Source organism: Schistocerca nitens, chromosome 11, assembly GCF_023898315.1.
Source record: "Schistocerca nitens isolate TAMUIC-IGC-003100 chromosome 11, iqSchNite1.1, whole genome shotgun sequence".
NCBI classification, from domain to species: domain Eukaryota; kingdom Metazoa; phylum Arthropoda; class Insecta; order Orthoptera; family Acrididae; genus Schistocerca; species Schistocerca nitens.
In genome coordinates, this window is record NC_064624.1 from 185,012,622 (window position 1) to 185,036,910 (window position 24,289).

At 45.6% G+C, this 24,289-nt stretch overlaps 1 protein-coding gene across 1 annotated transcript in view; it reads right to left on the minus strand.

Moving 5' to 3' along the window:
- The window catches only part of LOC126212760 (voltage-gated potassium channel subunit beta-2), a 117,355-nt gene that overhangs the window by 59,451 nt on the left and 33,615 nt on the right, over positions 1 to 24,289 (minus strand). Inside the window, exons 3-4 of the mRNA XM_049940167.1 lie at positions 18,820 to 19,027; positions 11,412 to 11,539 (exon numbers count right to left, since the gene is read on the minus strand). Coding sequence (XP_049796124.1) covers positions 11,412 to 11,539; positions 18,820 to 19,027 — 336 coding nt within the window. The remainder of the gene's footprint in view (positions 1 to 11,411; positions 11,540 to 18,819; positions 19,028 to 24,289) is intronic.

A 24,289-nucleotide genomic window follows, 5' to 3' on the forward strand; every position in this document is an offset into this window, starting at 1 on the left:
TATGTATAAGTAAAACAAACCCAAAATGGGGAGTCACATTACAATATAAAGACAAACATAGTATATACACTCCTGGAAATGGAAAAAAGAACACATTGACACCGGTGTGTCAGACCCACCATACTTGCTCCGGACACTGCGAGAGGGCTGTACAAGCAATGATCACACGCACGGCACAGCGGACACACCAGGAACCGCAGTGTTGGCCGTCGAATGGCGCTAGCTGCGCAGCATTTGTGCACCGCCGCCGTCAGTGTCAGCCAGTTTGCCGTGGCATACGGAGCTCCATCGCAGTCTTTAACACTGGTAGCATGCCGCGACAGCGTGGACGTGAACCGTATGTGCAGTTGACGGACTTTGAGCGAGGGCGTATAGTGGGCATGCGGGAGGCCGGGTGGACGTACCGCCGAATTGCTCAACACGTGGGGCGTGAGGTCTCCACAGTACATCGATGTTGTCGCCAGTGGTCGGCGGAAGGTGCACGTGCCCGTCGACCTGGGACCGGACCGCAGCGACGCACGGATGCACGCCAAGACCGTAGGATCCTACGCAGTGCCGTAGGGGACCGCACCGCCACTTCCCAGCAAATTAGGGACACTGTTGCTCCTGGGGTATCGGCGAGGACCATTCGCAACCGTCTCCATGAAGCTGGGCTACGGTCCCGCACACCGTTAGGCCGTCTTCCGCTCACGCCCCAACATCGTGCAGCCCGCCTCCAGTGGTGTCGCGACAGGCGTGAATGGAGGGACGAATGGAGACGTGTCGTCTTCAGCGATGAGAGTCGCTTCTGCCTTGGTGCCAATGATGGTCGTATGCGTGTTTGGCGCCGTGCAGGGGAGCGCCACAATCAGGACTGCATACGACCGAGGCACACAGGGCCAACACCCGGCATCACGGTGTGGGGAGCGATCTCCTACACTGGCCGTACACCACTGGTGATCGTCGAGGGGACACTGAATAGTGCACGGTACATCCAAACCGTCATCGAACCCATAGTTCTACCATTCCTAGACCGGCAAGGGAACTTGCTGTTCCAACAGGACAATGCACGTCCGCATGTATCCCGTGCCACCCAACGTGCTCTAGAAGGTGTAAGTCGACTACCCTGGCCAGCAAGATCTCCGGATCTGTCCCCCATTGAGCGTGTTTGGGACTGGATGAAGCGTCGTCTCACGCGGTCTGCACGTCCAGCACGAACGCTGGTCCAACTGAGGCGCCAGGTGGAAATGGCATGGCAAGCCGTTCCACAGGACTACATCCAGCATCTCTACGATCGTCTCCATGGGAGAATAGCAGCCTGCATTGCTGCGAAAGGTGGATATACACTGTACTAGTGCCGACATTGTGCATGCTCTGTTGCCTGTGTCTATGTGCCTGTGGTTCTGTCGGTGTGATAATGTGATGTATCTGACCCCAGGAATGTGTCAATAAAGTTTCCCCTTCCTGGGACAATGAATTCACGGTGTTCTTATTTCAATTTCCAGGAGTGTATATCATATCACGTCCCGCCAAAATTCAGCGCATTTAACTGCCACTGCCATAGCGTTTGCCAGATCTTCTTTCCTGCACACTTCCCCCATGTTGCTGCATTCCAGGAGGTGGTCCATTGTTTGGGTCTGTCCGCACTGGCACGTGTCCGTTCCGTCTCGGTGTCCCCATTTACACGTGTTTACGTTGCATCTGCCCACCCCAGTTCGTAGGCGGTTGAGGGTTCTCCATAATGGCCATTTTAGTTCATTTACAGAGGCCAATTGTTCGTTGGGTGAGTTAGAGGTGCCTGGTCTCCCGTAGGCAGTGTTGCTTTCCATTTTGACAGTCTGGCTTTTTGTTTTGAGGTTTCGATCGGTTGAACTGAGGTGAGGAAACTCCGTCTCGATTTTAGACGTGTGTGTGTGGAGGGTTTTGTCCGAAGAGAGGATGGCGCTGGTCGCGCAGCTGCTTGAGGCGCTCGTCTGATGTTGGGTGGAGCTATGCCACTAAGCAAATAAAGTTGGCTAACCGGGGTGGGTCTTAGGCATCCCGTGATTACGCGACAGGCATCGTTCAGCAGAGGATCCACTCGTTTCGCATGCGCTGATCTTTCCCAAACTGGGGCAGCGTATTCGGCAACCGAGTAGCAGAGTGCAAGAGCCGACGTACCTAAATTATGTGGGTCGGCACCCCATTTTGTGGAGGTGAGCTTACTCAGCAGGTTGTTTCGTGTTGATAGTTTGCCCCTGACCTTGTCTACATGATGTCTGTAAGTAAGTGTGCGATCAAGGGTGACGCCTAAATAACAAGGAGTTCTGCTGAACGCAATCCGTTGGTTGTTCCACGTGATGTTTAGGGTATGTTTGGCGTCTCGGTTTCGAAGATGGAATAGGCAGGATAATGTTTTTGCTGCATTCGGGCGTAGGCAGTTGGCTTCGTAGTATGGCGTTAGACCGTTGAGGGCATTCGTAAGGCTAATTTCTATGTCGTTAAAGTTCCGACCCTGCACGGCTATTGCAAGATCATCCGCGTAAGCAAAGCTCCTAGTCCCTGGTGCAACTGGTTGATCATTCACATATACACTCCTGGAAATTGAAATAAGAACACCGTGAATTCATTGTCCCAGGAAGGGGAAACTTTATTGACACATTCCTGGGGTCAGATACATCACATGATCACACTGACAGAACCACAGGCACATAGACACAGGCAACAGAGCATGCACAATGTCGGCACTAGTACAGTGTATATCCACCTTTCGCAGCAATGCAGGCTGCTATTCTCCTATGGAGACGATCGTAGAGATGCTGGATGTAGTCCTGTGGAACGGCTTGCCATGCCATTTCCACCTGGCGCCTCAGTTGGACCAGCGTTCGTGCTGGACGTGCAGACCGCGTGAGACGACGCTTCATCCAGTCCCAAACATGCTCAATGGGGGACAGATCCGGAGATCTTGCTGGCCAGGGTAGTCGACTTACACCTTCTAGAGCACGTTGGGTGGCACGGGATACATGCGGACGTGCATTGTCCTGTTGGAACAGCAAGTTCCCTTGCCGGTCTAGGAATGGTACAACGATGGGTTCGATGACGGTTTGGATGTACCGTGCACTATTCAGTGTCCCCTCGACGATCACCAGTGGTGTACGGCCAGTGTAGGAGATCGCTCCCCACACCACGATGCCGGGTGTTGGCCCTGTGTGCCTCGGTCGTATGCAGTCCTGATTGTGGCGCTCACCTGCACGGCGCCAAACACGCATACGTCCATCATTGGCACCGAGGCAGAAGCGACTCTCATCGCTGAAGACGACACGTCTCCATTCGTCCCTCCATTCACGCCTGTCGCGACACCACTGGAGGCGGGCTGCACGATGTTGGGGCGTGAGCGGAAGACGGCCTAACGGTGTGCGGGACCGTAGCCCAGCTTCACGGAGACGGTTGCGAATGGTCCTCGCCGATACCCCAGGAGCAACAGTGTCCCTAATTTGCTGGGAAGTGGCGGTGCGGTCCCCTACGGCACTGCGTAGGATCCTACGGTCTTGGCGTGCATCCGTGCGTCGCTGCGGTCCGGTCCCAGGTCGACGGGCACGTGCACCTTCCGCCGACCACTGGCGACAACATCGATGTACTGTGGAGACCTCACGCCCCACGTGTTGAGCAATTCGGCGGTACGTCCACCCGGCCTCCCGCATGCCCACTATACGCCCTCGCTCAAAGTCCGTCAACTGCACATACGGTTCACGTCCACGCTGTCGCGGCATGCTACCAGTGTTAAAGACTGCGATGGAGCTCCGTATGCCACGGCAAACTGGCTGACACTGACGGCGGCGGTGCACAAATGCTGCGCAGCTAGCGCCATTCGACGGCCAACACCGCGGTTCCTGGTGTGTCCGCTGTGCCGTGCGTGTGATCATTGCTTGTACAGCCCTCTCGCAGTGTCCGGAACAAGTATGGTGGGTCTGACACACCGGTGTCAATGTGTTCTTTTTTCCATTTCCAGGAGTGTATGTTGAAAAGAGTGGCCGCGAGGACACTGCCTTGGGGTAGTCCATTTTTCTGGATACGCCATCGGCTTCGCTTCCCTCCTAGGTTTACGATGAACCGTCTGTTGCTGGGAAGAGTTGATATTTGTATCAGCCCGAAATCATTAGTCATAGCGTATATTTTAGTGAGCAGCAGTTTGTGATTTACAGTGTCTAATGCGGATGAGAGGTCGACAAGTACGGCTCCAGTAATTAGACGGTTCTCGTACCCGTGATCTATAAACTGGGTAAGATTCAAGACCTGTCCAGTGCAAGTTTTCCCAGGGCGAAACCCCGCCTGTTCCGGAATTATCTGATGATCAATATTAGGCACAAGTCGATTCAGCAGCATGCCTAGTAGCTTATAACTTGTATTTAGATTGTGCAGCAGAAACATTGTAGGTAATGTCGGTCGAGTAATGGCTTCTTATGATAACATCTTTGGTGAAAATGGGAGTGCGGCATCTGTCTCTACGAAAACGGACAGATGACGCATCATTACTGTGGGACAGATGCCGCAATGCTTGCAATTCTAACAGGAGTCCATACGTTTCTCTTTTAAAGAAAAAATGCCGACAAAACGCATTACGACGACAGGCAGGGGAAAATGTACTGCAGAAGATCTGGTAGAGGCAGTGAAACTACTCGAAGAAGAAGGTTATGCTAAAAGGAAAGCAGCTGGAATGAAAAATATACCAGAGCGAACATTAAGAAGAAGACCTGCTACGCACAATTTCAACAAAGCAGGGTGTGGACCATCATCATACTTGGGTGAAAATGCAGAAAGGAAAGTAGTTGGACATATAAAGAAGTTGCAGTCATGTGGCTTTGCTTCTAAACCGTCAGACGTCAGGCAAATAGCTTTCAATTTAGCTGATCAGATGGGACTGAAAAACAAATTCAACAAGGAAAAGAAACTTGCAGGGAAAGATTATTTTCTCTTATTTTTAGAACACAATGAGGGCTTAAGCATCAGAAAAGCTCAAGGGCTTTCTGTAGCCAGGGCGATTGGCATGAACAGAGACGATGTCAATACTTACTTTGATCTGTTAACACAAACGTTGACCGAAAATGGGCTTTTGGATGAATCAGGTAGTATCTACAACGTAGACGAAACTGGTCTACAGTTAAACAATGAGCATGGGAAGGTTGCTGCGCCATAGCAAGCAGAGATGTCCATGTCATTACTTCTGCTGAAAAAGGAGAGACAATAACAGTTATTGGATTCTGCAACGGCGAGGGAAATTTCTTACCGCCTTACTGCATTTACAAGGGAGTGAATAAAAAACAACATCAGGAATAGTTGTTATGAGGAGAGAACCCGCTTATGTCAACAGTGACATTTTGATGGACTGGTTCAAAAACCATTTCCTTCCTATAAAGGCGCGTGGCCCCGCTCTGCTTCTGTTCTGCATCTACATGTACGTGATTACTCTGCTATTCACAATAAAGTGCCTGGCAGAGGGTTCAATGAACCACCTTCAAGCTGTCTCCCTACCGTTCCACTCTCGAACGGCACGCGGGAAAAACGAGAACTTAAATTTTTCTGTGCGAGCCCTGATTTCTCTTATTTTATTGTGATGATCATTTCTCCCTATGTAGGCGGGTGCCAACAGAATGTTTTCGCAATCGGACGACAAAACTGGTGATTGAAATTTAATGAGAAGATCCCGTCGCAACGAAAAACGCCTTTGTTTTAATGATTGCCACTCCAATTCACGTATCATGTCTGTGACACTATCTCCCCTATTTCGCGATAATACAAAACGAGCCGCCCTTCTTTGTACTTTTTCGATGTCATCCGTCAGTCCCACCTGATGCGGATCCCCCACTGCACAGTAATACTGCAGAAAAGGGCGGACAAGCGTGGTGTAAGCAGTCTCTTTAGTAGACCTGTTGCAACTTCCAAGTATTCTGCCAATAAATCTCAGACTTTGGTTTTCTCTACCCACAACATTATTTATGTCATAGTTGCAATTTAGGTTATTTGTAATCGTAATCCCTAAGTATTTAGCTGAATTTACAGTCTTCAGATTTGTGTGACTTATCGCGTAATCGAAATTTAGCGGATTTCTTTTAGTACTCATGTGAATAACGTAATACTTTTCCTTATTCAGGGTCAATTGCCACTTTCCGCACCATACAGATACCGAAATCATTTTGCAAGTCGTTTTGATCATCTGATGACTTTACAAGACGGTAAATGACAGCATCATCTGCAAACAATCTAAGACGGCTACTCAGATTGTCTCCTATGTCGTTAACATAGATCAGCAACAATAGAGGGCCTATAACACTTCCTTGGGGAACGCCGGATATTACTTCCGCTTTGCTAGATGACTTTCCGTCTGTTACTACGAACTGTGACCTTTCTGACAGGAAATCACGAATCCAGTCGCACAACTGAGGCGATACTCCGTAGGCACGCAGTTCGGTTAGAAGACGCTTGTGAGGAACGGTGTCGAAAGCCTTCTGGATATCTAAAAATATGGAATCAAGTTGACATCCCCTGTCGATAGCACTTATTACTTCATGAGTGTAAAGAGCTAGTTGTGATTCACAAGAACGATTGAATCCGTGCTGACTATGTGTCAATAAGTCGTTTTCTTCGAGGTACTTCATAATGTTCGAATACAGTATACGTTGCAAAACCCTACTGGAAATCGACGTTAATGATATAGGCCTGTAATTCAGCGGATTACTCCTACTTCCCTTTTTGGGTCTTGGTGTGACTTGAGCCACTTTCCAGTCTTTAGGTACCGATCTTTCTGTGAGCGAGTGGTTCTATATAATTGCTAAATATGGAGCTGTTAGATGGTAATGCCTCTCATAAGAATATTGTGACCCTTTTCGTATAGCTGTTGAAAATGAAGTGTCGATAATTTGTTTGCCTAGCCATACGTCACACTTCTTACAGCCACTAGGACGATCATTTTTCAAACCGCTGAAATCCTACTTTAAAGAGGCATGTCGTTCATGGATTGTAGGTAATGTAAGCAAAGACAGAAGAATAACAAGGCACCAATTTGGAGAGATGCTCTTCAAAGTATGGACTCGTGCTGCCACTGTCCAGATTGGTGTATCCGGATTTAGCGCTACTTGAATTATCCCGCTTGATAGAGCAGTAATTCCAAAACATGTCTTTGTTTCAGACATTAATAATACTGATCTCCCAACTACTGCAGATGTCTCTAATGATCTGACTCCAGACGAGCCATCAACGTCAAGGTCTGGAACAAATGTGTTAAGAGAACACACTCCTACCTGCAAAACCTTGCACAAATTTAGCTACTCGTCGACCAGCTGATCAAGGCAGGTGGTGTGTAAATGACAACTCAGTGTGTAACACCTACAACGCCTCTCGGTGTTGTTGTTGTTGTTGTGGTCTTCGGTCCTGAGACTGGTTTGATGCAGCTCTCCATGCTACTCTATCCTGTCCAAGCTTCTTCATCTCCCAGTACTTACTGCAACCTACATCCTTCTGAATCTGCTTAGTGTATTCATCTCTTGGTCTCCGTCTACGATTTTTACCCTCCACGCTGCCCTCCAATGCTAAATTTGTGATCCCTTCATGCCTCAGAACATGTCCTACCAACCGATCGCTTCTTCTAGTCAAGTCGTGCCACAAACTTCTCTTCTCCCCAATCCTATTCAATACCTCCTCATTAGTTACGTGATCTGCCCATCTAATCTTCAGTATCCTTCTGTAGCACCACATTTCGAAAGCTTCTATTCTCTTCTTGTCCAAACTAGTTATCGTCCATGTTTCACTTCCATACATGGCTACACTCCATACAAATACTTTCAGAAATGACTTCCTGACACTTAAATCAATACTCATGTAAACAAATTTCTCTTCTTCAGAAACGCTTTCCTTGCCATTGCCAGTCTACATTTTATATCCTCTCTACTTCGTCCATCATCAGTTATTTTGCTCCCCAAATAGCAAAACTCCATTACTACTTTAAGTGTCTCATTTCCTAATCTAATTCCCTCAGCATCACCTGATTTAATTAGACGACATTCCATTATCCTCGTTTTGCTTTTGTTGATGTTCATCTTACATCCTCCTCTCGGTCTTAATAAACGAAAATAGCTCCCAAATGACCTCCCATGCCCAAATTCATAAAATGTCCCAAGGCCCTCCACAAGTAGTAACTTACGAAACACAAATAAGAGACAAATAGAGGGAAATCTATAGTAGAAAAATAATAGAAAAAGAAAAGAATTTTAATCATAAATTTTAGAAGCATGGGAGGGGGGAAAAACGATAGAAATGGTTAAATTATTTGTTATTCTTATATATGAGAAAATCAATATTATAGTCACAGAACGTAGGTCTGGAACACCAAAGATAGCGTTTACTAAAGTATAAATAGTCATACAATGCAATTATGACACTCCAGTCTCTGTCCTCTACTGTGTTCGAAGTCAATTAGGACGTACAGCTTTAGGAAGCAACAATAGGAGCTTTATTAAACCAGGGCGCAAGAATAAATCGCGACGAGATTGTTTTTTGGGAAGCATTAATTTCAGATCAGAATTAGAACTTTTGTCATATTAGAGGAACGGGAAGGTGATCAATAATCTGACTTTAACGTCACTTCGTGTGAAGATTTAAATATTTTACTGAATTAACGATTTTCGAACAGATTCGGACTTTGTATTGTGATAGTGGAAAAACTTTACTTCACGCGACTAGTAATCATAGTTCGTGACAGTTATGGATATTAAACGGCAACAATCTTTTTATCGAAAGTGACAGAACATTGTTTAGTATCTCTGATATTGAGGGATTCCAGATTAGACACTTATTCAAAGAACCCCTTTGAATGCGATCGTGTGAATGAACTGATTTATTAATAATTATTGTTAAATAAAATAACGTTTTAATTTGAAACTGACTATTCGTTTTGAACTTTACTTCGATTTAGGTTGATAAATAATTAGCTTACGTGATTTTCACCAAGAATAAACTGCAGACTAGTAACTGAAACAAGTAAACGAGAATCTATTGAAAACACTGGTCTTAATTTACTTATGGTTTTTTCCACCAGACCTGGGAAGACAATACCTGTAGTGACTCACTGGGGTTAATTTAAGAACTAGCCGGGATAAAACAAAACCCCTCAATACCAGTCAATATATAGATAAAAATAGATAGAAAAAAGGGTCACTACAAGTGCCACCTCATGGAGAGGCTGCATCAAAATTGCTGGAAAAGATTTCACCTGTTCCTATACTGCCTCAGAGAAATCAATCCAAAAGAAAGCAATCAGCAACAAATATAACTTCCGACGATTTTATATGAACGAAAAGGAAGAAAATCACCGAAAGAAACAAGAAAAGAAAAGCTCTTGCCCACAAAAATGTAGCAGCTAAGTGAAATCAAATACCCAAAACCAGAGGGGAAAAAACCGCCAAAGGGGCGTCTGAAGACTCAGTTTCAGAAGAAGACGATGATGATATTTCCCCACACGGCAGTTCCTCCGATGAATTAAATTTCGAAGAAAACGAATGTGCAGAGTCTGTTGAATTTCATCAAGAAACAACATCTACCTCTGACTGGATTCAATGTGTAGGATGAATGGTTTCCAGCTTGCTGTTGCCCATTTCCTCACAAAGTTTGACGCACAAGCGCTGCTCCTTGCAACGAAAAACCGACGGGACCACCACACACTACGTGAGTCAATTGCTGCTTGCCAGCTACTGGTCACACATCAAAAAAAGTTTTGCATCACCTCGGTTCAGAGAGTTCCGGAACCTGTACTGAAAATTGGAATAGAGATCAACATACACAAAATTTCCGCCCATTTTATTGCTCATGAAATCATACATTACATGTTGTACCACCACAGAGCGAGACCTTCAGAGGTGGTGGTCCAGATTGCTGTACACACCGGTACCTCTAATACCCAGTAACACGTCCTCTTGCATTGATGCACACCTGTATTCATCGTGGCATACTATCCACAAGTTCATGAAGGCACTGTTGGGCCACATTGTCCAACTCCTCAACGGTGATTCGGCGTAGATCCCTCAGAGTGGTTGGTGGGTCACGTCAACAGCCCCTTTCAATCTATCCCAGGGATATTCGATAGGGTTCATGTGTGGAGAACATGCTGGCCACTCTAGTCGAGTGATGTCGCTATCCTGAAGGAAGTCATTCACAAGATGTGCACGATGGGAGCGCAAATTGTCGTCAGTGAAGACGAATGCCAAGCCAGTATGCTGCCGATATGGTAGCACTATCGATCGGAGCAAACAAAAGCAAAACAAGGACAATGGAATGTAGTCGAATTGAGTCGGGTGATGCTGAGGGAATTAGATTAGGAAATGAGACACTTAAAGTAGTAAAGGAGTTTTGCTATTTGGGGAAGAAAATAACTGATGGCTGTCGAAGTAGAGAGGATATAAAATGTAGACTGTCAGTGGCAAGGAAAGCGTTTCTGAAGAAGTAGAATTTGTTAACATCGAGTATAGATGTGTCAGGAAGTCGTTTCTGAAAGTATTTGTATGGAGTGTAGCCATGTATGGAAGTGAAACATGGACGATAAATAGTTTGGACGAGAAGAGAATAGAAGCTTTCGAAATGTGGTGCTACAGAAGAATGCTGAGGATTAGATGCGTAGACCATATAACTAATGAGGAGGTATTGAACAAAATTGACGAGAAGAGGACTTTGTGGCACAACTTGCCTAGAAGAAGGGATCGGTTGGTAGGGCATGTTCTGAGGCATCAAGGGATCACAAATTTAGCATTGGAGGGCAGCGTGCAGGGTAAAAAACGTAGAGGGAGACGAAAAGATGAATACACTAAGCAGATTCAGAAGGATGTAGGCTGCAGTAGGTACTGGGAGATGATAGGCTTGCACAGGATAGAGTAGCATGGACAGCTGCATCAAACCAGTCCCAGGACTGAAGACCACATCAACAACAACTACATGAGACAGGTAGGACTACTGCTGGAATCGTAACTGAAGAGGATAAAAAAAATCAGGGCAACGGCGTTGCCGCAGTGGATACACCGGTTCCCGTCGGATCACTGAAGTGCTGTCGGGCGTGGCCAGCATTTGGATGGGTGACCATCCGGGCCGCCATGCGTTGTTGCCATTTTTCGGGGTGCACTCAGCCAATTGAGGAGCTACTCGACCGAATAGCAACGGCTCCGGTCACAGAAAACCGTCGTAACGATCGGGAGAGCGGTGTGCTGACCACGCGCACCTCGTATCCGCATCCTCACTGAGGATGACACGGCGGTCGGATGGTCCCGAGAACTCGAGAATTTAACCCTTGTGGTTCGAGATTCGCAGCTTTCCGCAGTATGGGAACCACCAGCGATGCCTGGATGAATGAGTAACCAGCCAATATTTGGCCTGGCAGTTCACTACTGTAGCAGCCGCAGCTTGGGTGGGCTACGCACCTTCCATGGGGCACATGGGGTCGGCCTTGTGCACGATGACGACGTCTATATAGGTGAGCTGCAGCCGCTGCAGAGACGCCTTCACGGACTCGATCACGTGCTTCCGGGACAGGCCGCGCTCGTCAGACCTGCAAGCCAAACCAAACAGACCAACTTTCCTTTAGTGGGGCTCACATGGCAATGGCTACGTTCTAAGAAATAAAATTAAAAAAGTAAAAAATGACGCACCACAAAGGAATTATCTGAATGGCATGAAAATCGATAAATGTGGCGTACATGTACAGACAGAAAATGATTACAGATGCGGAATAATTGGATGATTTATTCAAGAGAAACAGCTTCACAAATTGAGCAAGGCAGTAACGTTTTATTCCTCCTGTGGCCGTTATGCAAGCAGCTATTGGGCTTGGCATTGATTGGTGGAGTTGTTGGATACCGTCCTGAGGGATGTTGTGCCGAATTCTGTCCAACTGGAGCATTAGATCATCAAAATTCGGAATCTTGGAGAGTCTTGCCCATAATGCCACAAACGTTCTCCATTTGGGAGAGATCCGGCAACCTTGTTGGCCGAGGTAAGGTTTGGCAAGCAGTAAAAAGTCTTGCTGTGTGCGGGCGGCCATTATCTTGCTGAAATGTACGCTCAGGATAGCTTGCCATGAAGGGCAACAAAATGTGGTGTAAAATGTCGTTGACGTACTACTGTGCTTTAAGGGTGTGGCGGATGACAACCGAAGGAGTACTGGCTTTATATTTATTTATTTATTTTTGAGTCACCAGTCTTCCGACCGGTTTGATGCGCACCGCCACGAAATCCCATCTCACAGTAGCACTTGCAACATACATCCTCAATAATTTCCAGGATGTATTCCAATCTCTGTCTTCCTCTGCAGTTTTTGTCCTCTATAGCTCCCTCTAGTACCATGGAAGTCATTCCCTCATGTCTTAGCAGATGTCCTATCCTTCTGTTCCTTCTCCTTATCAGTGTTTTCCACATATTCCTTTCTTTTCCGATTCTGTGCAGAGCCTCCTCATTTCCTATCTTATCAGTCCACCGAATTTTCAACATTCTTCTTCAAATACTTTGATTCTCATCTGTTCCGGTGTTAGGGGTGTGTCAGTACTCTCCATTACATAAAACAGTATAATCAACTTAACGCTATTCATTGCATCGTGTAAGCACTCTGATGTTGTTGTTGTTGTTGTGGTCTTCAGTCCAGAGAATGGTTTGATGCAGCTCTCCATGCTACTCTATCCTGTGCAAGCTTCTTCATCTCCCAGTACCTACTGCAACCTACATCCTTCTGAATCTGCTTAGTGTATTCATCTTTTCGTCTCCCTCTACGATTTTGACCCTCCACGCTGCCCTCCAATACTAAATTGGTAATCCCTTGATGTCTCAGAACATGTCCTACTAACCGATCCGTTCTTCTAGGCAAGTTGTGCCACAAACTCCTCTTCTAGTCAATTTTGTTCAATACCTTCTCATTAGTTATATGATCTACGCATCTAATCTTCAGCATTCTTCTGTAGCACCACATTTCGAAAGCTTCTATTCTCTTCTTCCCCAAACTATGTATCGTCCATGTTTCACTTCCATACATGGCTACACTCCATACAAATACTTTCAGAAACGACTTCCTGACACTTAAATCTATAGTCGATGTTAACAAATTTCTCTTCTTGAGAAACGCTTTCCTTGCCATTGCCCGTCTACATTTTATATCCTCTCTACTTCGACCATCATCAGTTATTTTGCTCCCCAAATAGCAAAACTCCTTTACTGATTTAAGTGTCTCATTTCCTAATCTAATTCCCTCATCTCCACCCGACTACATTCCATTAACCTCGTTTTGCTTTTGTTGATGTTCATCTTATACCCTCGTTTCAAGACACTGTCCATTCCGTTCAGCTGCTCTTCCACGCCCTTTGCTGTCTCTGACAGAATTACAATGTCATCGGCGAACGTCAAAGTTATTATTTCTTCTCCATGGATTTTAATACTTACTCCGATTTTTTCTTTCGTTTCCTTTACTGGTTGCTCAATATAGAGATTGAATAACATCGGGGATAGGCTACAGCCTTGTCTCACTCCCTTCCCAACCACTGCTTCGCTTTCATGCCCCTCCAAACTGCCATCCGTTTTCTGTACAAATTGTAAATAGCCTTTCGCTCCCTGTATTTTACCCCTGCCACCTTCAGAATTTGAAAGAGAGTATTCCAGTCAATATTGTCAAAAGCTTTCTCTAAGTCTACAAATGCTAGAAACGTAAGTTTGCCTTTCCTTAATCCATCTTCTAAGATAAGTTGTAGGGTCAGCATTGCCTCACGTGTTCCAATATTTCTACGGAATCCAAACTGATCTTCCCGGAGGTCGGCTTCTACCAGTTTTCCATTCGTCTGTAAAGAATTCGTTTTGATATTTTGCAACTGTGATTTATTAAACTGATAGTTCGGTAATTGTCACATCTGTCAACACCTGCTTTCTTTGGGATTGGAATTACTATATTCTTCTTGAAGTCTGAGTCTTCTTGAAGTCTGGGTCTCGGATATCGATATAACAATCTAAGGCCGGAACATGGGAGCGCGATGCTAAGCATTGTCGTGAGACGAGGTCTGTCTGCGAGAGTGGAAGCAGTGTGTTGGTCGAGAGCTCGGGGACAGAAGACGTGTCAGGCTTCCCTGACGGCGGTGAAGGCAGATCTGACCACACTCAAGCTGTGGTTTCACTTATAAATCCAGAAGAGATTTAGAAGACTTAACTACGCTTGAAGATGTAATTCAGGGTAAAACTCGCAAGCATAGCGCAAAAGCAATTGCAGGGTTAGGCTCGTAAATTCTAGTCCGACTTTGCAATAATCCCACGTTTTGCTTGTCAGTGAAAGAAGCCTTCTTATCCTCGAAATAACAATAATTATTCTCCACATCTAATTCATAAATATGCTCTGGTTTATTAAATGTTAATGTAACTTTGAAATTGAAATTATTAGTTAATCTGGCACTCAGCTTTTATTGATACCTACATCATTGTCATTGTCACCATCTATTATTGGTTATGATGATTCTGAAGTTTTAAATAGACTTAATTTATGAAATCCCTTCTGACAAGTTATTTAGTAGCTAACAGGACCCAAGTAAACTCCCATTAAATTCATTCTTAGTAACAATAAGCTTTAGCCGCTGTTGCTGTATGCTGCTGCGAATTGCTGTAAACCACATGGAAAACATGTGTGTGAAATCTTATGGGACTTAACTGCTAAGGTCATCAGTCCCTAAGCTTACACACTACTTAACCTAAATTATCCTAAGGACGAACACACACACACCCATGCCCGAGGGAGGACTCGAACCTTTGCCGGGACCAGCCGCACAGTCCATGACTGCAGCGTAAACCACATGGACAAGAGGTGAGTGCAAAACTTAGGGCAAAACAGTGACACTGACACACCACAACATGTCACGTACTCAAAGCCAGTAAATTCCGTTGCACAAGACAGATACTGTATCACTTGTAAATTCGTATTCAAATACGCAGTCAAATAGCTTATCCAAATGTTAGTTTTAAGTTTTTTATGTAACAATATGTCGAGGGTTTAAATGACAGTGAAACTGACTCTCACACAACATGCAAACAGTGTTGTACAGGTTAGATTCCTTTTACTGATAACTCAGGTTGTTTATCCAGTCCATTTTCACAGACGAACATAGGCGTATTTGTTGTAGGAACGCCACATATTGGTTGCATATACGTTACACTGGTTTTCCCACCGTCCATGTTTCACTATCATACAATACTATGCTTCAAAGCTAAACCTTTAGAAATTTCTTCCTCAAATTAAGGTCTATGTTTGACACTAGTAGACTTCCCTTGGTCAAGAATGCCCTTTCTGCCAATGCTGGTCTGCTTCTAATGTCCTCCTTGCTCCGTCTACCGTTCGTTATTTTGTTCACTAGGTAGCAGAATTTCTTAACTTCATCTATTTCGTGACCATCAATGCGACGCTACGTTTGTCGCTGTTCTCATTTCTACTGCTCCTCATTACTTTCGCCTTTCTTCGATTTACTCCCAGTCCATAATCTGAACTCATTAGACTGTTGATTCCATTCAGTAGATCCTCTACTTTTTCCTTACTTTCACTCAGGATAGCAATGTCATCAGCGAATTGTATCACCAATGTCCTTTCACCTTGAATTTTAATGCAATTCCTAAACCTTTCTTTTATTTTCATCATTTCTTCTTCAATGTACAGATTGAACAGTAGGGGCGAAAGACTACATCCCTGTCTTACACCGTTTTAAATCCGAGCACTTCCTTCTTGGTCGTTCACTCTTATTATTTCCGCTAGGTTCTTGTACATATTGTATACTATCCGTCTTTCGCTATAGCTTACCCCCATTTTTCTCAGGATTTCGAACACCTTGCACCATTTTACATTGTCGAACGCTTTTTCGAGGTCGACAAATCCTATGGACGTGTCCTGATTTTTCTTTTAGTGGTTCCATTATCAACCGCAATGTGAGGCTTTTTGCGGATGATGCTGTAGTATATCGAGGTGTTGTAACAATCGAAAATTGTACTGAAATGCAGAAGGATCTGCAAAGAATTGGTGCATGGTTCAGGGAATGGCAATTGAATCTCAGTGTAGACAAGTGTAATGTGGTGCGAATACACAGAAAGGAAGATCCTTTATCATTTAGCTACAATATAGCAGTTGAGCAACTGGAACCAGTTAATTCCATAAATTATCTGGCAGTAGACATTAGGAGTGATTTAAAATGGAATGAACATATAAAGTTGATCGTCGGTAAAGCAGATGCCAGACTGAGATTCATTGGAACAATCCTAAGGAAATGCAATCCGAAAACAAAGAAAGTAGGTTACAGTACGCTTGTTCGCCCACTGCTTGATTACTGCTCAGCAGTGTGGGATCCGTACCAGATAGGGTTGGTAGAAGAGATACAGAAGATCCAACGGACAGCAGTGAGTTCGTTACAGGATCATTTAGGAATCGCTAAAGCGTTACGGAGATGATAGATAAAATCCTGTGGAAGACTCTGCAAGAGAGACGCTCAGTAGCTCGGTACGGGCTTTTGTTGAAGTTTCGAGAACATACCTTCACCGAAGAGTCAAGCAGTATATTGCTCCCTCCTGCGTATATCTCGCGAAGAGACCACGAGGGTAAAATCAGAGATATTAGAGCCCACACAGAGGCATATCGACAATCTTTCCTTCCACGAACAATACGAGACTGGAATAGAAGGGAGAACCGATAGAGGTACTCAAGGCACCCTCCGCCACACACCGTCAAGTGGCATGCGGAGTATGGAAGTAGATGTAGAAAGTTTCCTGATATGAAATAAAATCCTCCGACCGATAGTGCAACCGTATCGGCAGCATATTGGAGAGGCATTCGTCTTCGTGGACGACAATTCGCGCCCCCATCGTGCACATCTCGCAAATGACTTGCTTCAGGATAACGACATCGCTCGATTAGAGTGGCCAGCATCTTGCCCAGACATGAATCCTGTGGAACATGCCTGGGATAGGTTGAAAAAGGCTGTTTATAGAGACGTGACCCACCAACCACTTTGAGGGATCTGTGCAGAATCGCCATTAAGGAGTGGGACAATATGGACCAACAGTGCCTTGATGAACTTGTGGATGGTATCCCACGACGAATACAGGCATGCACCAATGCAAGAGGACGTGCTACTGGGTATTAGAGGTACCAGTGTGTACAGGAATCTGGACCACCACCTCTGAAGTTCTCGCTGTATGATGGTGCGACATGCAATGTGTGGTTTCATTAGCAATAAAAATGATGTTTATATTGATCTCTATTCGAATTTTATGGACAGTATTCGGAACTCTCGCAGTGCAAAACATTTTCTACATCTACATCTACACCCATACTCCACAAGCCACCTGACGGTGTGTGGCGGAGGGTACCTTGAGTACCTCTATCGGTTCTCCCTTCTATTCCAGTCTGGTATTGTTTGTGGAAAGAAGGATTGTCGGTATGCCTCTGTGTGGGCTCTAATCTCTCTGATTTTATCATCATGGTCTCTTCGCGAGATATACGTAGGAGGGAGCAATATACTGCTTGACTCCTCGGTGAAGGTATGTTCTGGAAACTCCAACAAAAGCCCGTACCGAGCTACTGAGCGTCTCTCTTGCAGAGTCTTCCACTGCAGTTTATCTATCATCTCCGTAACGCTTTCGCGATTACTAAATGATCCTGTAACGAAGCGCGCTGCTCTCCGTTGGATCTTCTCTATCTCTTCTATCAGCCCTACCTGGTACGGATCCCACACCGGTGAGCAGTATTCAAGCAGCGGGCGAACAAGTGTACTGTAACCTACTTCATTTGTTTTCGGACTGCGTTTCCTTCGGATTCTTCCACTGAATCTCAGTCTGGCATCTGCTTCACCGACGATTACTTTTATATGGTCACTCCATTTTAAATCACTCCTAATGCCTACTCCCAGATAATTTATGGAATTAACTGCTTCCAGTTGCTGACCTGCTATATCGTAGCTAAATGATAAAGGATCTTCCTTTCTGTCCGCAGCTCGTGGTCGTGCGGTAGCGTTCTCGCTTCCCACGCCATGGTTCCCGGGTTCGATTCCCGGCGGGGTCAGGGATTTTCTCTGCCTCGTGATGACTGGGTGTTGTGTGATGTCTAGGTTAGTTGGGTTTAAGTAGTTCTAAGTTCTAGGGGACTGATGACCATAGATGTTAAGTCCGATAGTGCTCAGAGCCATTTGAACCATTTTTTTTTCTTCCTTTCTGTGTATTCGCAGCACATTACACTTGTCTACACTGAGATTCAATTGCCATTCTCTACACCATGTGTCAATTCGCTGCAGATCCTCCTGCATTTTAGTACAATTTTCGATTGTGCAACCTCTCGATATACCACAGCATCATCTGCAAAAAGCCTCAGTGAACTTCCGATGTCATCCACAAGGTCATTTATTTATATTGTGAATAGCAACGGTCCTACGACACTCCCCTGCGGCACACCTGAAATCACTCTTACTTCGGAAGACTTCTCTCCATTGAGAATGACGTGCTGCGTTCTGCTATCTAGGAACTCTTCAATCCAATCACACAATTGGTCTGATAGTCCGTATGCTCTTACTTTGTTCATTAAACGACTGTGGGGGGACTGTATCGAACGCCTTGCGGAAGTCAAGAAACACGGCATCTACCTGGGAACCCGTGTCTATGGCCCTCTGAGTCTCGTGGACGAATGTATGTATCTTGATGTAGGTATCTTCGATTTAAAAAAAAAATGGAGAGGAAGTAGAACGGATCAGTCGTGCTCTTGTTGTGTAATTGTATGGATGCAAAGAGGGTAGGCTTTGTCAATGGGTGCCGGCGTGGAGCGCCTGTAGCGGTACGCACTTGGTGTTCCAGTAGATCTTGGTGGTGACGATGTAGGAGGAGCGCTTCCAGCCGTGCCGCTGGAGGATGCGCCCCAGCTCCAGCTCGGCGCGCGGCCCGCTGTACGCCTCGGACAGGTCGAACACGTTTATGCCAGAGTCGTAGGCGAGCAGCACGATCTGCTCTGCCGCCTCCTCTGTCACGCCGGAGCTGAACGTCACCCAGGTGCCTGTCCACAGAGAGAGAGAGAGAGAGAAAGCGGTGAGCACACGAAGTAGGCCACAGTGTTTCAAAAATGTAAGTCTGGCTCGTCTGTGCGTGCAGCTACACCTGTGCAACCCGCCCGCACAGCCCCATGGGTCTTCTGTAGTGTGGCAGTCCTCTATCCACCATCTCTGAAGAAGGTTACCGTCAGAACTGCACACATTCGGTTCGAAGATAAGGGTCGAAAAAGAGGGCGTCGCACCAAAGGACTTCTTGAGGGAACTCGGTGAACCATCTGGGAATGGCGAGTCGAAAAGGCTGAGATTCGCCACAATGTTCCTTCTAGAATGTTCGAAAATGTCGGCCTTCCAAAGCGCTTGGCACTAATCTACAGCCTTCGAGGCTTTTGAGATTCTCCCAGAAGGTTTGAAGATGTCACAGAGTGTTCTAGAATTTCCCAGAATTTTCGAGAATGTTGCGTTATCCTGTTGACATAGAGACTTATAGCAGTTCAAAAGAACATTATATATATATATATATATATATATATATATATATATATATATATATATATATATAGGGTGAGTCACCTAACATTACTGCTGGATATATTTCGTAAACCACATCAAACACTGACGAATCGATTCCACAGACCGAACGTGAGGAGAGGGGCTAGTGTAAATGGTTAATACAAACCACAAAAAAATGCACAGATGTATGCTTTTTAACACAAACCTACGTTTTTTTAAATGGAACCCCGTTAGTTTTGTTAGCACATCTGAACATATAAACAAATACGTAATCAGTGCCGTTTGTTGCATTGTAAAATGTTAATTACATCCGGAGATATTGTAACCTAAAGTTGACGCTTGAGTACCACTCCTCCGCTGTTCGATCGTGTGTATCGGAGAGCACCGAATTACGTAGGGATCCAAAGGGAACGGTGATGGACCTTAGGTACAGAAGAGACTGGAACAGCACATTACGTCCACATGCTAACACATTTTTATTGGTCTTTTTCACTGACGCACATTTACACTACCATGAGGGGTGAGGTACACGTACACACGTGGTTTCCGTTTTCAATTACGAAGTGGAATAGAGTGTGTCCCGACATGTAGGACCAATAGATGTTCAATGTGGTGGCCATCATTTGCTGCACACAACTGCAATCTCTGGCGTAATGAATGTCGTACACGCCGCAATACAACTGGTGTAATGTCGCCGCAGGCTGCCACAATACGCCAGAGATTGCAATTGCGTGCAGAAAATGATGGCCACCACATATGTTAAAAAACATACTTCCGTGCATTTTTGTATGGTTTGTATTAAACAATTACACTAGGCCCTCTCCTCATGTTCGGTCTGTAGAATCGGTTCGTCAGTATTTGATGTGGTTTACATAATATATCCAGCGGTAACGTTAAGTGACTGTATATATATATATATATATATATATATATATATATATATGTACAGGGTGTCCCAGCTATCTTGTCCACGCAAAATATCTCTGGAACATTAACAGCTGTTGGAAAACGACTTTCACTGGTATCAATGTAGGTCTGGGGCCCATGAATGTACACATTTGGAAACATTCTAAAACAAAAGCATATGTGTTTTTTAACACAAACTTATGTTTTTTTTTTTTTAAATGGACCTCCTATATTTTTTCTTCAGCAATCCACAGCATGACAAAGCACATACACAATGGCGTTGATTGCATCGCAATATTCCCATTACATCCCGAGATATTGAGACGCGAAGTTGACGCACGTCCTGAGGCTCAGGCGTGAACCCCATGCTGCCCGTAATCGCGATGTGATTGACATGTGTAATCACACTTCCATACTTATCAAGAGATCAAGAGGTCCGAAACGAATAATACGGTCTGCTGCCATCCTGCTGCGATTATGGGCAGCACGGGGTTCACGCCTGAGCCTCAGGACGTGCGCTAGCAGCGCATGTCGGGTGTTTCAAGCGTCAACCTCGCGTCTCAATATCTCGGGATGTAATGGGAATATTGCGATGCAATCAACGCCATTGTGTATGTGCTTTGTCATGCTGTGGATTGCTGAAGAAAAAATATAGGAGGTCCATTTAAAAAAAAAACATAAGTTTGTGTTAAAAAACACATATGCTTTCATTTTAGAATGTTTCCAAATACGTACATTCATGGGCCCCAGCCCTACATTGATACCGGTGAAAGTCGTTTTCCAATAGCTGTTATTGTTCCAGAGATATTTTGGGTGGACAAGATAGCTAGGACACCCTATATACACTCCTGGAAATTGAAATAAGAACACCGTGAATTCATTGTCCCAGGAAGGGGAAACTTTATTGACACATTCCTGGGGTCAGATACATCACATGATCACACTGACAGAACCACAGGCACATAGACACAGGCAACAGAGCATGCACAATGTCGGCACTAGTACAGTGTATATCCACCTTTCGCAGCAATGCAGGCTGCTATTCTCCCATGGAGACGATCGTAGAGATGCTGGATGTAGTCCTGTGGAACGGCTTGCCATGCCATTTCCACCTGGCGCCTCAGTTGGACCAGCGTTCGTGCCGGACGTGCAGACCGCGTGAGACGACGCTTCATCCAGTCCCAAACATGCTCAATGGGGGATAGATCCGGAGATCTTGCTGGCCAGGGTAGTTGACTTACACCTTCTAGAGCACGTTGGGTGGCACGGGATACATGCGGACGTGCATTGTCCTGTTGGAACAGCAAGTTCCCTTGCCGGTCTAGGAATGGTAAAACGATGGGTTCGATGACGGTTTGGATGTACCGTGCACTATTGAGTGTCCCCTCGACGATCACCAGTGGTGTACGGCCAGTGTAGGAGATCGCTCCCCACACCATGATGCCGGGTGTTGGCCCTGTGTGCCTCGGTCGTATGCAGTCCTGATTGTGGCGCTCACCTGCACGGCGCCAAACACGCATACGACCAAAATTGGCACCAAGGCAGAAGCGACTCTCATCGCTGAAGACGACACGTCTCCATTCGTCCCTCCATTCACGCCTGTCGCGACACCACTGGAGGCGGGCTGCACGATGTTGGGGCGTGAGCGGAAGACGGCCTAACGGTGTGCGGGACCGTAGCCCAGCTTCATGGAGACGGTTGCGAATGGTCCTCGCCGATACCCCAGGAGCAACAGTGTCCCTAATTTGCTGGGAAGTGGCGGTGTGGTCCCCTGCGTAGGATCCTACGGTCTTGGCGTGCATCCGTGCGTCGCTGCGGTCCGGTCCCAGGTCGACGGGCACGTGCACCTTCCGCCGACCACTGGCGACAACATCGATGTACTGTGGAGACCTCACGCCCCACGTGTTGAGCAATTCGGCGGTACGTCCACCCGTCTCCCGCATGCCCACTATACGCCCTCGCTCAAAGTCCGTCAACTGCACATACGGTTCACGTCCACGCTGTCGCGGCATGCTACCAGTGTTAAAGACTGCGATGGAGCTCCGTATGCCACGGCAAACTGGCTGACACTGACGGCGGCGGTGCACAAATGCTGCGCAGCTAGCGCCATTCGACGGCCAACACCGCGGTTCCTGGTGTGTCCGCTGTGCCGTGCGTGTGATCATTGCTTGTACAGCCCTCTCGCAGTGTCCGGAGCAAGTATGGTGGGTCTGACACACCGGTGTCAATGTGTTCTTTTTTCCATTTCCAGGAGTGTATATACGAGATGCGGGAATAAAGTAATGACACTGATTTTCTTTGCAAGATGTGGCAACCGTGCAGGCTTGCGTAGCCACAATATCTTTGACCTTGGTCTATAAGCTGCTTCTAGTCCAAGCGGCAGATCGATGCAACTGCTCAGTCGTGAGTTGTGCTGTAATAAGTTAACACGTGTTTGTGTCTCTCGTCACGGAAATGTGGCAGCTGATCTGTTAGAGCAAATGTAAATAAATCCAGAATTGTTGAGCCGTGTTATCACTGGTGATGAAAGTTGGTTCTTTCAGCACGATCCAGAGACAAAACGCCAAAGTTTGGAGTGGCGCTCAAAGGGATCACGCAGACCAAAAAAAGCTCGCGTGACAAGGTCGACAGTGAAATGCACTCTTGTGTGCTTCTTTGATTCCAAGGAAATTGTTCGTAAAGAGTGGGTGACTCCTGGACAAACAGTTAACCAGTATTACTACAAAGAAACTTTAGAAAGAATTCATAAAAGAGTTCTTTGTATTTTGCTGATGATTGCATTCTGCATCACGATAATGCGCCATCCCATACTGCGCTGTCAGTACAGCAATTTTTAACAATCAAAACACATTCCACTACTACCACAGCCACCTTATTCACCAGTTATCACTCCGTGCGACTTTTTTCTATTTCCAAGAGTCAAAACAACGGTCAAGGGACACCATTTGCAAACAACACAAGATGTCAAAAAAGCTGTGACCAGGGTCTTGGAGGATATTACAGAAGATGAGTTCCAGAGATGTTACCATCAATGGCAGAAGCGCTGGAAAAAGTGTGTGCAGTCAGAAGGGAACTACTTTGTAGGAGACAACACTAAACTTGACTAAAACGGTGAGCAACATTTTTTTTCACATCAGTCTCAATCCTTTTTTGTCGCTCCTCGTATATATATATAGGCAACTTCGGCTATCAAATCTTCGTTCTGAAGTGTATCTTCGTCCCACAAGAAAAATTTCCAGTTTTGGAAATAGATGGATGTCTGACGGAGCCATATTAGGTGAATAAGGCGGGTGTCCCAACAATTCATCATAGTTTATATATATATATATATATATATATATATATATATATATATATATATATATATATGGTGTGATGAAACGGGTAGGACAGTACACTATGGGAAGTTGATTAGAACAGATCAGAAAAAACTGAAAGTAACAGATAGTGAAATAAATTGAAGTGAAAGTGAATTACTTGAATGGCTGAGAAGTATGTACGAGGTGCGGCTAGAAAAAAACCGGACTAGTACTGGTGAAACAATAAAACGAATGCAATAAGGCTGAAAGTCGCGTGGCCTGTCACGTGACTCTCGCTCCGCCTACTGCTCGTGTTTCATCTGCCTCCTGCACTCAGTCTGCCCGTGGCGTCTGTTTCAAGTAGTTGACGTTTTGTCTGTGCGTCGGAAAATGTCGAGTGTACAGAAAGAACAGCGTGTTAACATCAAATTTTGTTTCAAACTAGGAAAATCTGCAAGTGAAACGTTTCTAATGTTACAACAAGTGTACGGCGATGATTGTTTATCGCGAACCCAAGTGTTTGAGTGGTTTAAACGATTTAAAGATGGCCGC